This window comes from Mastigoproctus giganteus, chromosome 1 (assembly GCF_048544385.1).
Source record: "Mastigoproctus giganteus isolate SK-2022 chromosome 1, ASM4854438v1, whole genome shotgun sequence".
In the NCBI taxonomy this organism is placed as follows: Eukaryota; Metazoa; Arthropoda; class Arachnida; order Uropygi; family Thelyphonidae; genus Mastigoproctus; species Mastigoproctus giganteus.
In genome coordinates, this window is record NC_143575.1 from 257,176,561 (window position 1) to 257,193,913 (window position 17,353).

A 17,353-nucleotide genomic window follows, 5' to 3' on the forward strand; every position below is an offset into this window, starting at 1 on the left:
GTCCTGGTACACTGACTGCAGCGACTCTCGAACATCCCACCAATTCAGCCGTTTGGGAAATCGAGGCACCAGCTCATCGAGCACCCAAAATCTGTCCTTTATCAAAGTCCGATAAATTTATCCTTCCTTTTACCACATACTGAACCACTGATACCTTATCTATGCTACATAGGTTGATTAATTCCGCACTCTCGTATCTCATGTGGTCAATGGGTCGCATTCAGTTTTCATAGGGGTGGTCATAATTCAGTGATCACTCGTGTATATTGTTTAGAAAACCTAAAAACCACATCTCATATTCCAAACTAGCTGGATAAATGGTTTGATACCTATATGGGACTTACATGCATCATCTACATCCATTTCAGTATTTCTCAAGACTTAGTTTTTGCACTGCTTCTTTCTCCCAACTTAATTATTGATATCCCTCTGTTTTCTGCACTGGCCTTTTTAATTCTGCCTGGAAAAAAAAAAAAAAAAAAAAAAGAAAAACACTATAAACATAAACTAGTCCCTTCCATTTTCAAATTTATAAAACTTTAATAATCACAACTGTTGGATGATACAGTGTAAAGTCATAATTTTTCATTGTTATTTGTTATTTGTTTTTTTTTTTTTAGGAGCATTAGCAACTAAGGCCATATTGCTCCGGGATATGTGGTGGTCATTCCCTGACCTTTCCGCATCCTCCGTATTTAGTGGTGACGGGCTCGAACCCCGGTCTAATCAAGAAGCGTGTGCTATGCGCACTGCTGCTCCTTCCCACCTGGCTATGGAGGCACCCATAATTTTTCATGAAAAACTAAACAAACATAATTTCAATGCTGGCATCTCATCCACCAGCAGGTTTCGCTAAATGTGAAACTCTACCTAAACAAAACGAGACTTTAGGGTAGATGGGACAAAGTTTTAATCTCAAACAGGCAATTAACTGCTCAGTTAGTAAATCACTGCAGCACTGCCAGACACTATAAAGACAAAGGATTAAAAAGCATATTGTACTGTTGAAGGATTTTATTTTTGCAAATTTTGTTAAAATTATTTTTTTTTATAGTGGTAAGAATTTTTGTTGCGCTAAACTCAGTTTTATTACAATGATATTTTTTAAAATGAAATATTTTTACATAAATATACATAATAAATTGACAGAGGATAGTGATTTTGTTATACTGAATATTTTGTTACTCTCACAGTTGTTACACTGACATTTTACTGTACTAACTGCACAGCGAAACACTACTACCAGTGCACTTTTTTTTTGTAAAGTTCATAATTGTTGAAATATAAAAAATTAAAGCAAATAAAAATGTAGAGAACTTTTTTCTGGGATTTGAAATATCTTGAAATAAGAAGTGGCAACTGAAGTTTAACCTTGACGAATGCAAAGTACTGCATATGGGTTGAAGTAACCCCAGAGAAACGTACCAACTGTGTGGTACTACACTTAAGGTTGTAGAAAATCAAAAAGACCTGGGAGTAATTGTGCAGTCAGATATGAAGTTTTCTGAGTAATGCAGACAGGCTGCCAGGGCAGGTCATGGGGTTTTGTCAATGATATATAGGAATTTTGCTAGCAGGGAGGAGGAGGAGGTGACTGTCCCTCTGTATAAGGCAATGGTCAGGCCATGCCTTGAGTACTGTGTACAGGTCTGGAGGCCTCATTTTAGGAAGGATGTAGATTTAATTGAGCGTGTACAGAGAAAGGCAACAAGATTGGTGAGGGGAATGAAGGGATCCTCTTACCAAGAGAGGCTTAAGTTCTGCAAACTGCAGTGGTTGGAGACTAGGCACCTGCACAGTGATCTGATTGAGGTATATAAGGCCTTGAATGGGTTGAGCACGCTGAATTCTGATGGGATCCTTCCACTTGTTCAGATTACGAACCTAAGGGGGCATAAATTCAAATTAAGAAAAGACAGATGTAGAATAGATGTGCAGAAATTTGCCTTTAGCCAGCGGGTGGTTAATTGCTGGAAAAACTTCCATCTGTCGTTGTGGAAGTTGACAGGTTAAATAAATTTAAGGAGGAACTGGACAGACATTTGGAGGGAATGGTGTGATTTTTTTATTTTATTTTTTTAAAATTTAATTTAATTTTATTTTATTTATTTATTTTTTGGCCAATGCTGCATAAGTTGCTTTCTTGCATCACATGCCACTACTACTACTACAAGTATCTTCTTGTCTCCTCAGTCTAAAACCCATGCATGGCACTAAGTACTATAGGTTTTGATAATCTTTTGTGTTTTGGATTTTCAAATTGTCTTTTCCAAACACATCAAGCCTAAGAGTTAGAAAAGGAGGATAAGTTTCATACATATCTGCATATCTGCAGATTCTTTTTTGAACAACTCTAACATTGTTCCTAAATATAAATAAATAAATTATTTGGTAGGACAAGGTATGTGTGTATATATGCATGCATTTCTGCATGACATTTTAATATCGCATGACATTTTAATCTAAACGAGTATTTTGCATCTACATTCACACATGAGGAGTTATTCAGGAAGGGGAATGTCATAGGTGAAGTAAACATTGGCAGTGAGCTAGATGATTTTCTAATAACTGAGAGGAAAGTGGAGGAGAAATTGTTGAGGATAAACATAAAAAAGGCACCCGGGGTGGATGGGATCTATCCAGTTATATTAAAGGAGGCAGCAAAGGAAGTAAACAAACCCCTAGCCATAATTATGAGAGCTTCTTTGGACTCAGGGGTGGTACCCATGGACTGGAGATGTGCAAATGTAACCCCAATTCACAAAGGAGGATCAAAGGCTGACACAAGTAATTATAGACCTGTTAGTTTAACTTCGGTTCCAGGAAAATTAATGGAGGCACTGGTTAAAGAAGCACTGCAGGATCATCTGGACAAGAATTCAGTTATAGCTCAGACACAGCATGGTTTTGTTAAGGGCAGGTCTTGTCTGACCCAATTTGATTGGATACTGTGATGTAGTCACAAAAGAACTGGATGCAGGGAATAACTTTGATATTATATATTTGGATCTTAGAAAGGCTTTTGATACTGTTGCGCATGGAAGACTGCTGCACAAATTGGAGAAGTGTGGCATTGGAGGCAAATTGCTGCTATGGATAAAGGGATGGTTGAGTGGCAGAAGACAGAAAGTGGTAATCAATGGACACTGCTCAACGTGGACTAATGTTATTAGTGGAGTTCCTCAGGGTTCAGTGTTGGGTCCATTGTTGTTTTCTGTATTTATAAATGATATTGATGATGGTGTATCAGGCTTAATGTCCAAGTTTGCAGACGATACCAAGGTTGGCAGGGTTGTTAAGGACACTACTGATACTATGCTGCTGCAACAGGATCTAGAAAGGTTGAGCAGATGGGCTGAGAGGTGGCAAATGAAGTTTAACATTGACAAATGTAAAGTACTACATATGGGAAACAGTAACCCCAGATCAACGTATCAACTCTATGGTACTACGCTGACAGTGGTAGAGAATGAAAAGGACCTGGGGGTAATTGTGCAGGCAGATATGAAGTTCTCTGAGCAGTGCAGACGAGCTGAAAGAGTAGCTCATGGTGTCTTGTCAATGATATACAGGAATTTTTCTAGCAGGGACAGGGATGTGATTATTCCCTTGTATAAGGCATTGGTCAGGCCACACCTTGAGTACTGTATACAGGTCTGGAGGCCTCATTTCAAGAAGGATGTAGAGCTGCTGGAACGAGTACAGAGAAGGGCAACAAGATTAGTGAATGGAACAAAGGGTTGCTCTTACGAAGAAAGGCTTAAGTTTTGCAAATTACAGAGCCTGGAGACTAGGCATCGGCGAGGTGATCTGATAGAGGTGTATAAGGCTTTGAATGGCTTGAGCATGCTCAATGCCGATGGGATTTTTCCTCTTGCTCAGAATAATCACCTGAGAGGGCATAAATTCAAATTGAGGAAGGACGGATGTCGGATAGATGTGCGGAAATTTGCCTTTAGCCAGCGGGCAGTTGGTTTGTGGAATAGACTCCCATCGCTTGTTGTTGAAGTTGATAGCCTAAACAAATTTAAGGCTCAGCTGGACAGGTATTTCGAACGAACGGAGGGGTGAAATGGGAGTAGTGGTTTTTTTTTTTTTTTTTGGCTGATGCTGAATAAGCTTGCTTTCTTGCATCATATGCCTCTACTAATGCTAATGCTAATACACAGAATCAGTCAAATAAAGTAATATACATATCAAAAAATAATTAATAAAAGGAAAATTGAACTAAAATATATTGGAATGACCAAATCATTTTAGTACATTCTAAAGTTATTTTTTGTGCCAGAATATTAATTTTTTTAATGATAAATTTTATTTCAGTTACTTTCAGTTATAATATTAAAGTTAACATTATAATTGTGATAATATAAATTTTTGGTTTTTGTTTCTTTCCAGCTTATTTTTCAGAATACATATATGTGCAGTTGAACCTCCCAAATCCAGCAGTCCTTATCTGGCACCACCCAGATAGTCCTCAGACTAGCCATTTGCCAAAGCAGCATATTACAGTTGATTGTGGAGGATAGAGATTTCATCATAGCCAAGTTTTTATCATGATTCAGTTATGTTGGGAAATTTAATGGAACTGTCCAATTGCTGTTCCCAAACAAGATTAGCAAGTGATTGATAATAAGTGACAGATTACCGAGTTTCACAATTCATACATGATGCATTAATCTAAGTAACAATTGCCAATAACCATGTTTACTCTGTTCAGTGTTTTTAGTAGAATTCTAGATTGTCTGTTGTAAACATCACAGTAACTTCCATCCATTAGTATTTGCCCATATGCTTCCTAAAAGAAAATTAAGTAGGATCAGGAATTATGTCTTTTCAAAACATATACACAGGTCCTTATGTATTATAGAATGGTAGTTCCATCGTAGACACTCAGTGTTTAAGATTTCAGTGAATGTGATGTGTCAAACATTTCTTTCCCCCTTCTGAAACATACAGTAATGAGTATGATATATATTTTGGAAGTGGAAAAAAATTATTTTTACTTTATTATATAATATGCACAGGGTGTTTATAAATGGTGGGAACACTTTCAGTGATGTAATGCACAAAGACTAGGACATATATCAGTGTCATATATATACCTTGTGAAAGAGAAAATGTCAAAGTTTTTAGTTTTTTTTACATTGTGTCACTTCACAACAATTCAATGTGGGAACCACGTGTGACACGGCAAATGTCTACACGGTAATCAAAGGTGCCTCCGTAGTCGGGTGGGCAGGAGCAGCAGTGCATAGCACACGCTTCTTGATTAGACCGGGGTTCGAGCCCATGACCACCAAATACGGAGGATGTGGAAAGGTCAGAGAATGACCACCGCATATCCCGGAGCAATATGGCCTTAGTTGCTAATGCTCCTAAAAAAAAAAACCAAAACAACAAAACAACGGTAATCAAACTCTTGACATACTCTGTCCAACATATCCTGTGTGACCATGGTGGTAGCTTCTTCAATTCTCTGCTTTAGTTCCTGGACATCACATGGCAAAGATGGTACATAAACACGATCCTTTATGTAGCCCCACAAGAAGAAATCACACGGAGTTAATTCTGGTGATCTCGGTGACCATTTCAAGAAACATTCGTCCCTTTCTTCAGCATGTCTGATCCAGCACTTGTGTAGCTTGGTGTTAAGGTAGTTCCGAACGTCGTAGCCTAGTGGTCAGGCACGCGGGTGCGTAAGTACACGTGCTTTGAGTGACCGGGGTTCAAACCCGTGACTACTGAATACGGTACTGTTTCTTGTAATCTGTCTATCTTGTGAACTCCTCTGACCGTTTGGTCGTCCCGGAGTATAAACAGAAAATTTATTTTATTTATTTATTATGGAAGTGGGGAGAGGCCCTGTCTTGCTGGTAAATAAAGTCATCACTATCTTCCTGAACTTGAGGCATCAACCATTGCTGCAGCATATCAAGGTAGGATTGCCCAGTTACAGTGCCCTCGGCAAAGAAGAAAGGTCTGTACAGTTTTCGGCATGACAAGGCACAGAAAACATTCAACTTCGGCGAATCACGCTGATATTCAATTATCTCTTCAGGTTTCTGGGTGCCCCAGATCCGACAATTGTGTCGGTTGACCATCCCATTGGTGTGAAATGTGGCCTCATCGCTAAACACTACGTAATTAGAGAAGTCATCATGTTCTTCTGTCAGTCCTTGCAGTTCACAACAAAATTGGAAACGCTTCTGGAGATGGTGGAACTACATGCCTCAGCAGTAACAACTGGGAAACTTTCATGTTTTCTCTTTCACATGGTATAAATAAGTAAATGGTATCTCTCTTACTCCATGTGCAATAAATTATTGAAAGTGTTCCCACCATTTATAGACACCCTGTATATACTGTACTTTCAATGTTACCTTTCTCTCTCAATTTATTCTTTGTTCAAATTCAAAATTTGTCTTGAAGGCTTCAGCTAGAAAATTCTGCTCCATTTATTGTACTCTCACAGTATATAAGTACACCGAATGGCCAAAAAAATAAGAACATTTATTCAGTATCGAATTGGACTGCCTTTGTTTCAAATAACAGCAAATGTGCAGTATGGCATGGATTCTATAAGGTGTTTTAGTGCATTTCGGTTTAAATTCTAACCATTTTCCAGCAAAAAATCGCATAGCTGCAACAAAGTTGAAGGAAGTGTACTTCATTGCCGATTAGCTCACTCCAGTATATTCACACATTCTCCATAGGATGGAGATCAGGTGAATGTAGGGGCAAGGGAAGATGATGGAAATCTGTCATGTTCTCCAAACCATTCTTGCACAATTCTGGTATTGTTGCACTGTCATCCATAAAGTGGCCATCACCTTCGGGGCAAAAATGTAACACTGCAGGGTGCAGTAGATCTGATACAAAATTCAGTTATTCCTTGGATGACATTCAACCTTCCACCAGTATCAACAGATTCAGTGCATGCAAAAAAAAAAACATTCCCCATACCATGATACCACCTCCAAATGTGATGGATCCTGATTGCCTTAACAAAATAAGCAGGGTCCATTGCTTTGTGAGGTTCACATCTCTGCCTACCAACAGTGCAAAACAAAGTGTATCATTGTTTGTCTGATGACATGACTTTCTCCCCCACTGTTCTACTGCCCAATAATGACATTCTCAGCACCACTGCAAACAGATTTTTCTGTTTTTTTTCTCAGAAACAAATGGCTTCTGAATATGCAGGCAACTGCCAATACTCAATTTCTTCAATTCCATGAGCACAGTATGGTTGAAATATGGAAGCACTGGGCTTGGTTGAATTCAAATTGATGTCCTATTTTTCCATACAGTCCTCCTTAGAGTATGATGGCTTCACTTGTGAAGTATTGTTTTCTGCCATACTTATGTTTTTGAGATATGGAAGAACTGCTTGCTGTTCAGTCATTAAAGACCTTTGTGATGGATACTTTTGAGAAACCAGTTATGTCTTTCGTTTCTTGAATCATGGCTTCTGCTAAATTTGCACCCACGATAAGCCCTTTTCCAAGGTCTGATAAGGCACCTGTTTCCCCTATTCTGACTTCAGATTACTGCAGTTGAACTGCCTGTGCAGTCTTTATACTCAAAGCAACACATCATCACCCCTTGAGCAAACTATACTGCTTTTTTTTTTTTTTTTTTTTAGTATCATGAAATCCAAGATCTGGAAAGAATCATACGGTTGCCAGATTTGGGAGGGTTGTCTGTGAGTATTAAAGGCTGAGGAAGATACATGGAGAAAACTTATATTTTAATATGATATTTGTGCTACGTAAAATTTTATTTTTTATTAGATACATTAATTTAAATTTATAATATATTTAGTTTGAAATATTTATTATTAGTGTTTGTGAAATAAATATTGAAAATATTTTCATAATTTCTGCAGGATTTCACTGTCTTTGGTGGCAGTCTTTCCAGTGTTCATGCCAAGAAAATTTGCAAGGTAATTTTCCTTGAAAATTACTTATTCAGTTTTTTTTCCAGAGGAAAAGCAACATTTTTTAATGCATTTGATATATTTTTACATATACAGATTCATAATTGAATAATATGGTAGTTATATGTTTAAAACAATATATCATTCAGATATTATATATTGTTTTAAACATGATATAAAAAGAATTATTTCATTATATAACAAATCTCAATATAATATAATAACATAATACATATACAGGGTGTCTCAAAAATATTGGTACAAAAGTTTAGGGGTGGTAGGTAACATCTAAAGGAATGTGAATCGCATAGGAACCCATAACCAGAAATGTCACCGTAAGTCGGTACACGGCGCTGTTCATCAGTTCGCGAGAGGGAAAATTTCTGGTTTACTCATTCAAGCAGTAGTCGCCGCACGAAGAGCATGCATCGATATACGAACTGTGAGCTGGCAGACATGCACCTAGTGTATGGATTAGCAGAGAGCCCACACGGTGTGCGTCCCTATGCAGCACAACATCGCTTCGCAATAAATGTGTGGGCAGGTATGGTCGGTGACTGCTTAGTCGGCCCATACCTGTTACCATCCCGCATGAACTCCGCTAAATATCGGATCTTTCTTGAACAAGTTCTACCAGGGTTACTTGACGATGTTCCAGCAAATGTGAGATGCAACATTTGGTTTCAACATGACGGGCGTCTGCCCATTATGGAAGGTGTGTTCGTGACCATTTGAACAGGCGTTTTGGGCATCGATGGATTGGCCGTGGTGGACCCGTTGCCTGGCCCCCACCCCACGCTCACCTGATTTATCGAGCCTTGATTTCTTTCTGTGGTGGGCCCTCAAATCTATCTTGTATGAATCACCTGTGTTGCTGCTACTGTCAAAGAAACTCCAGGTGTGTTCGACCGTGTCTGCCAATCCATGCTGCGTCAGTGTCACGCATGCATTGCATCTCATGGTGGAACCTTTGAGCATCTGTAGTAACATCATGAAATGCATCCATCTCATACTCCATTGTTAATATTATGTCAAATAAATGTTTGCCACTAATTACTGTCTTGTGTCATTTCTGCTTCTTGTGCCTCTGCTACTACTTTCCCGTGACATTTCCGGTTATGGGTTCCTATGCAATTCACATTCCTTTAGATGTTACCTACCTCCCCTAAACGTTTGTACCAATATTTTTGAGACACCCTGTATATACAGTTGAACTTGGTTATAGCGAGCACGGAAATAATGCGATCACGGCTGTAATGAACAAAAAGTTATGATTTTAATTTATGTGTATTCCGATATAATTGCTCACTGTTACAATGAGCGTACTACACGGATATACCATACAAATTTTGGTAACTATGCAAACATTCTTAATTGCTCAAGTAGTCAAAATACACCAATTCTTGGAATAGACAAAAATGTAAAGAGCGATTTAGCTTTTAGGACCACCTGCATCGGGTTAGCAGCCAGTTTATGACCTTGTTGTTTCAGGGACGGGGGCTATACAGCAGTGGTTTTCAATCGGGGTGTGCTACAACATTTTTTTTTTTTTTTTTTTTTTTTGAAATTTATATATTTATTTCATTATAAAAAGGTGTATGGTACAATGGATACTGTATCTCTTTAAATTTGTAGTGATCTATAATTGAAGTTTATTATATAAAGAATAAAATTATTATATAACTATATATAATTTGTATTATGAATTGTAATTTTGTTTATAATTATATTATTATAATAACTATCATATAACATATTTTTTTTAATATTACACGCACGCGCACGCACGCACAATCGGATTAGTAAAAGGTCGAAAACCACTGTGTTAGGTATTTCTTTTGGCCCAGGGGCACCGTGAAAAAATTACTGGGACACTAAGGGTGCCGTGAACCAAGAATGTTTGGGAACCTCTGCAGTAGTGCATTGGCGTTCCACTTGTCGCATTATCCTATTTACAGATTGTCTTGTATTCACTGAACCATAAATTTATTTTGGGACTTCCAAGAATTTTGGAAATGGGGACTTCTAAAAATGTTGTATGCATTTCGGGACTTTAAGAACTTTGTATGCAGATCACTTTACAGTTTTTAAAGTAAAATCAGTTGGAAATGAACCCTTCCTTCGGAAACATGTCTACCAACAAAAGAGTCTCTTGATTCGGGAAAAAGTAGAAATTATTTGCGAGTTAGAATGTGATGCAAAAAATGCTGAAGTGTGCAAAAAGTTCTTTGTCCTCTTCAACAGTATCGACATTATGGACGAATAAACATGTTTACATATCGACACTGGAAAAGAACATAACCGAAAAAATAAATAAATAAATAAAATAGAAAGTGCGAGTTTACAAACATTGATGAAGCATTGCTTCAATGGTTCACTACACAAAGAAGTGCTGGATTTTCAATAGATGGTCCGATCTTGAAGGCTCAAACGGAAAAATTTGCTAAACAATTTGGACACAAAAATTTTGTAAGTAACAACGGTTGGCTAGATCGATTTAAAAACCGATATAACATTGTTTATGCAAAAATTAATGGAGAATCTCGATCTGAAGATCCAGTTATGGCAAATGAATGGATTGACAGTGTTTGGGCAAAAATCAGGAAAGATTTCAATGACAAATACATCTACAATGCCGGAAAAAAAACAGGACTTTTTTATAATTTGACAACTGATAATACATTTGAATTTAAAGGGCGAAAATGTGTTGGTAGAAAAAAAAAAAAAAAAAAATCAGCCTCTCATGCACAAATATGACAAGAACTGATAAAAAAACAAAACAAAAGTTTGTTATCAGAAAATCATTAAAACCTTGGGGTTTCAAAAACATAAGGAAACTTCCTGTGTATTACACTGCAAACAAGAAAGCTTGGATGGCTTCGGATATTTTTTGGCAATACGTAAATGACTGGAATAAGAAGCTATTCAAAAAGAAGAAAAATATTTTATTGTTAGTTGATAACTGTCCTGCACATCCCCAGATTCAAAATTTGTCCAACATTAAGCTAGCATTTCTGCCTCCCAATGAGACATCAATTTTACAACCAATATACATAGGTGTAATCAAGAGTTTGAAAGGATTTTATAAAAGATTTCTAGTTCTACATCTGATCAGTCAAAGAGAACAGAAACTTAATGAGTCTATATCGATATTGGATGCTATAAATTTATTGAATGATGCGTTGAACAATGTTACTTCGACAACCATATCGAACTGCTTTAAGAAATCGAAATTAAATTCAAATGAAATTTCAATCGTAGATGAAGATGATGGAAACGAAGAAAACAACTTACCATTATCCGAATGGGTGCTACTTAACATTGTTATAGGTTTTAATACAGACATTGATGAATTTGTTGACTGTTAACGTGTTGACTGTTTTAAGGGGAAACTTGAGAAATATCAAAGGGGAATCTTTAAAACAAACATCAATTTTAAGGTTCATAAATAAAGACTAATTGAAATCATGTTTATTATTAATTAGTACTGTTTTTAATTACAGAGAAATAAACTGTGTTAAGTATTAAGTGTATGGTTTTAAAATTACAGACAAATAGATTTTGTTTAATATTAAGTGTATTGTAGTTTATACAAGCATATTAATACAAATAATATTTTTTCTCTCTAATATTTCTTTTGTTTTTTGAATATATCTTTTTATCAAGTTACTGAGAATTTAAAAAAATAGGAAGTAGATTTAACTCATCACTGATAATGGTTATAACGAGGAAATTTTGTCGGTTCCTTGATGCTCGTTATAACCAAGTTCGACTGTATAATATACAAAATAATATAATACAATATAATAATCTCAATAAAATAAATTTTTACAGAGCACAAATACCATATTAAATATCAGATAGTATGAATCAGAGCTGAAATACTCAATATGTTCTACGTTGATAATAATATTAGTAAATTAATAAGAGGAGTTTACCTCAATATAGTACGTGGAACACTTCCGTAAGATACCCTCCAGAAATTAAAACGGAAAAAACGAAAAAATCGACAACTTACCGGTACATTAAAGTAAAATATAAATAATTAAAGTAAAATATAAATAATTAAATAATCAATTTAACACAATTCAAAATCAGTTCAAAACAATTAAATTTCAAATTAACGCAATTAAAAGAATCTAACGAAAATATTCAAAACGATTTTCCTTCCTGAAGCTGACAATGCTTTTCGACCGACTGTCGTGATCACAGGAATGAAAATTCAAATGAAAATTTTGTGTTAAATTGATTATTTAATTATTTATATTTTACTTTAATGTACCGGTAAGTTGTCGATTTTTTCGTTTTTTCCGTTTTAATTTCTGGAGGGTATCTTACGGAAGTGTTCCACGTACTATATTGAGGTAAACTCCTCTTATTAATTTACCCATATTAAATATCATATCATATCATATTTATTCTCGATACATTGTTAAAATCAATATCAGTGCAGAATCTATGGCCATAAGCAGTGACTTATTAGAAGAATGTAACATATTCCTTTATTTGTGTTGAGGATTTCAGCTAGAAAAATTCTTCACATTTATTTGCTGTTCACAAGTATTGATGGTATAATTAAATACTAATACTGTTTTAACATATTAAAATATTGCCAGTTATAATAGAGCTATTATTCTTTGGAATGGTTGGCTTGTATATGAGCTATCTTTATTAAAGTGGCCTAAGTTTAATATGTTTCAACACAGTGCAGCATACATTTTTTAATTTAAATATTTATCATTTAATTTGCAGCAAAAAAATTTCATAGTATTTGTTTTCGTTTAGATTATGGATCAGGCTGTGATGGTGGGTGTACCTGTGATAGGTCTAAATGATTCTGGTGGAGCCCGTATTCAGGAAGGAGTTGAATCAATGGCTGGATATGCAGATATATTTCAGCGGAATGTCTTGTCTTCAGGCGTGGTACCTCAAATTTCTGTCATTATGGGACCTTGTGCAGGAGGTGCTGTATATTCACCTGCATTAACAGATTTTGTATTCATGGTAAAGGTAAGTGAAGTGCTCAAGCATTTCAGTGAATATTATCAGCTCCAAATTAAACATTTTAAATAACAAGACATTTATTGCTTATGTATTTATATATGAAATGCTTTTATAAAGAAAAATATTAGAAAAAATAATATTTGTATAAAATGTTTTTCTTATTTTTAACAGAATACATCATATCTATTTATAACTGGACCAAGTGTTGTTAAGGTATAGTATATACTTTTAATTAATTTTTAATTAAAACATTCTTGTTCTTGTTATAATGATGTTCTAGGGAAATATGCTTATGCAAGCATAATGGTTATACGTTGAAATGGAAGGGTTTTCTTCCGTACACTGCTTGGCTGGTCACTTAGACAAAATACATTATTCACACAGTTTGGGGGGCCTCCGTAGCCAGGAGCAGCAGTGCGTAGCACACGCTTCTTGATTAGACTGGCGTTCAAGCCCATGACCACCAAAATACGGAGGATGCGGAAAGGTCAGGGAATGACCACCGCATATCCCTGGAGCAATATGGCCTTAGTTGCTAATGCTCCTAAAAACCAAATAACAAACAACAACACAGTTTTGCATACATTTACTAAGAGGCTACCTGCTGGCTGATGAGAAGCCAGTAAGCTGCGAAGCAACTGTCCTGGTAGAGGCTAAGATTTTAAATGCATTGCAGAATAAATAATTCAGTTGATGCTATACAATTTAAAATGTTATGTTGTTATTTAGGAGCATTAGCAACTAAGGCCATATTGCTCTGGGGATATGCAGTGGTCATTCCCTGATCTTTCCACATCCTCCATATTTGGTGGTCACGGGCTCGAACCCTGGTTTAATCAAGAAGCGTGTGCTACGCACTGCCGCTCCTGCCCACCTAGCTACGGAGGCATCCTACAATTTTAAAGGATATTAGCAATAGGTGAAACATGAATAATGGTACTTGTCTTAATTTTTAGCACTGAGTTCTTCATATTAAACTCTTCAGAGAACAGACTCTTCCCTGAAATAAAATCATCTTTGACAAATGATTTCTTATAAAACATCTTTAAAATTTCAAAGAGTATCTATGTTACTTTTGGTTTGAAAATCAGCTTCTACAACCATTTGTTACAAAAATTATATTTCCACTTTTAAAAATCAAAAATGATATTTTAGTTTTACCATACTTATGTTACTGATCAGAGATAATGAAAATTATTCATCAGTGTTCACAATGTGAGCTTCTAATTTTTGGGATTTAAATAAGCCCCTACATGACACATGAAGTGGGAGAATGAAAACTTATATGCAGGAGGAAGTTGTCGATTGAAAAGTTCCCCAAAAAAATGATTTTGCTATTGTTCTTCCACACTGTGTGATAAAGGACTGTATTCTATATTAAGTTAAACAACTTGTGGAGAAGATCTGAAAAAACCCTGCTTACTGATATTGATGGTATAGTTTCCTGCTTATTTATTTACAGAGTGGAGATATACAGGGTGATTCACTACCAGTGCGACAAACTTGCAGGAGGTGTAGAGGGCACAAAGACGAATTGGAATCACATAGCATTGCAGGGTCCGAAATGCCTTCGTCATGCGGTAGAGGATGTTGAACGGGAGGTCGCGTGAACAGCGATCCCGCTGAAAGTCAGCATTTGCGAACCGGTTCCCGAGGCAGTAGGATGGACGAGTATTCAAATGTTGAACTGGCCGACATGCACCTCGCGTATGGAGCTGTGGACTGTAATGGGCGCGCTACTCTGTGCTTGTACCAGGAACGTTTCCCGCACAGGCGTGCCTCATCATACGATTTTCACACGTGTGCACAGAAGGTTACGTGAGACTGGTTGTTTCACGAGAGGTACCATGAATCGAGAGCGAAAGACGAGGATGCCAGACAATGAGGAGAATGTCCTATGTCTTGCAGAAGGCAATCCGAGTACGAGTACTTGCGCGATAGGCCAACGATTGGGTATTTCCGGATCCACTGTATGGAGGATACTGTCAACAAACCAAATGAGTTCATACCATCTGCAACACGTCCAATCATTGGAGCCTGCGGATTATCCACTCCGGAGGACTTTTGCTACTTGGTTTCTTCAACAGAAACAGTTTGCAAATGCTGACTTCTAGCGGGATCGCTGTTCATGCGACCTCCCATTCAACGTCCTCTACCGCATGATGAAGGCATTTCGGACCCTGCAATGCTATGTAATTCCGATTCATCTTTGTGCCCCCTACACCTCCTGCAAGTTTGTCGCACTGGTAGTGAATCACCCTGTATTTAAAGTTAAATTTAGGTGGTCATCAATATTTATTGTGTACATATATGTTCCTGTTGAATATATTTAACCTAATTTTTATTTTCAGACAAAAGTCTGTGATTATTTTTGATTCTTGATTGTTCTGGATTCACATATACTTAAATGAGCTATGCTGTTCATATATGCCTAAAAGACATTAAAAACCTTTGATCTTGTAATGAAATGAACCCTAATTTTGGTCAGCCTCTTTAAAAATATTTAGAATTTTAGTTATGACAATAACTGAAATCTTATTAAAGGTAAAGAATATAGGATTGATCAGAACATGGTTAATGGAGCTATTTGTACTCTATCACAATTGGTATCTGCATTAGATGCAAGTGTGATGTGTCAAATTCACTGTTGTGGTGGGACGGGCATGAGTGCCATTGTGATCTGCAAACTGTGATACCACTGTGAATTTTTGAAACTGGAGAGTTTATATGTATGGAAAAACAATCTATTGCAAATTTGTGAAACAGATGCATGTAGGGTGAGTAGATATTTTTTGAAAGGTATTTTGAGAGCTTCAATATGAAAATAAATTTTAACATAGATATCTGTGTCTTTGTAGCAACTTTGTGGCTATGTCTTGTTGGGATAATTAAATGTAATCATCTTATGCCATTTGAAGTGGTGTCCAACAGCATAGGTAACTGACCCCTATATTGCAGAATAAACTGAAGAGTAGTGGCTATTTCTCTTGCTAGTTTTACTCTGATTAGCATTAGTAGAGACATATGATGTAAAAAAGCAAGCTTATATAGCATCACCCAAAAAAAAATATATATCCTTGCCATTTGACCTATCCATTTATTCCAAAAGTTTGTCTACTTCAGCCTTGAATTTATTTAAGCTGTCAACTTCCACAATGATAGACAGAAGTTTGTTTCAGCAATCAACCACCCGCTGGCTAAAGGCAAATTTCCACACATCTATTCTACAACTGTCTTTCCTCAATTTGAATTTATGCCCCACTTAGGCAATAAAACAGCTCAACATTGATCTAGGTTACTTTGCATGTTGATACGTAACAGAATGTAGAATTCTCAACATGAACTGAATGTGTAAATAACTAATTCATTTAGCATACCGTTGTTGTTGTTGTTGTTGTGGTGGTGGTGGTGTTTTCTGGTGCAAGGGCAACTTAGGCCATATTGCACTACCCAAATCAACTGACTTTACATACAGGAACTGCTTGTACAGCAGTTAGAAACGATCATACATTTGAATTTGTTTTAAATAGAGAAAGAATTCAGAGAGATTTGCTTCTTTACCTATGATGCTATTGAGAGACAGAGGTTTTAGCATACCGCTGCCACTGCAATAGTAAAATTGCCCCTGCAATTTAACTATTGCAGTGGCAGTGTTAAAATATCCACACAAGTAGCACAAAACAAAGAATAGTAAAATTGCCCCTGCAATTTTACTATTCTTTGTTTTTTGCCACTTGTGTGGATATTTTATATAATTTCTGTATTGTATTCTGTATAAACTTTGATGTTCTTTAAAACCCTTCACACCACAGGATCATATTGAAGATTTTGTTTACCAATGGTCAAGGTACTGTACTAACTTATTACCCGACATTGAATAAACTTATTATTAATACAATACATTCCATAAATTTACAATTTTTTTTTTCTTTCTTTTATTTAGTCAGTAACAAATGAAGATGTTACAAAAGAGGAGCTGGGTGGGGCAAAAACACACACAACTGTTTCAGGTAATTTCTTATTAGAAGTTCAGAATTTTTTTTTACAAAATATTAGTATAGTAGAACGTCGAAAATCCAAATGTCAATAATCTGAATGAGCCAGCATTTATTTATTTTTTTTTTTTTTTATGCTGGTGCCTTAAAATAATTACAGTAAGTGTTGGTTATTGTGATCACGTTTGTGAATTGAATTTTGATTCTATTAAACGGCAATTCTAATAAGTGAAAATCGGAGGCACATTATCCACAGGCTATAAAAATGAAGGTATAAAAGCACAAATTCACACCTTTTTTCCCTTACCAATTAACAAAATTAAATGATATGTGAAAATCAGAAGAATATTATCCACACATTAGCAAAATAAAAATAAATTTACACTCATGTACATAGCTTAATTAATATACA

General features: G+C 36.1%; 1 protein-coding gene across 1 annotated transcript in view; it reads left to right on the forward strand.

Moving 5' to 3' along the window:
* The window catches only part of LOC150091808 (propionyl-CoA carboxylase beta chain, mitochondrial-like), a 99,285-nt gene that overhangs the window by 39,251 nt on the left and 42,681 nt on the right, over positions 1-17,353 (forward strand). The window contains exons 6-9 of the mRNA XM_090369818.1: positions 7,892-7,948; positions 12,728-12,952; positions 13,118-13,159; positions 16,890-16,956. Coding sequence (XP_090225944.1) covers positions 7,892-7,948; positions 12,728-12,952; positions 13,118-13,159; positions 16,890-16,956 — 391 coding nt within the window. The remainder of the gene's footprint in view (positions 1-7,891; positions 7,949-12,727; positions 12,953-13,117; positions 13,160-16,889; positions 16,957-17,353) is intronic.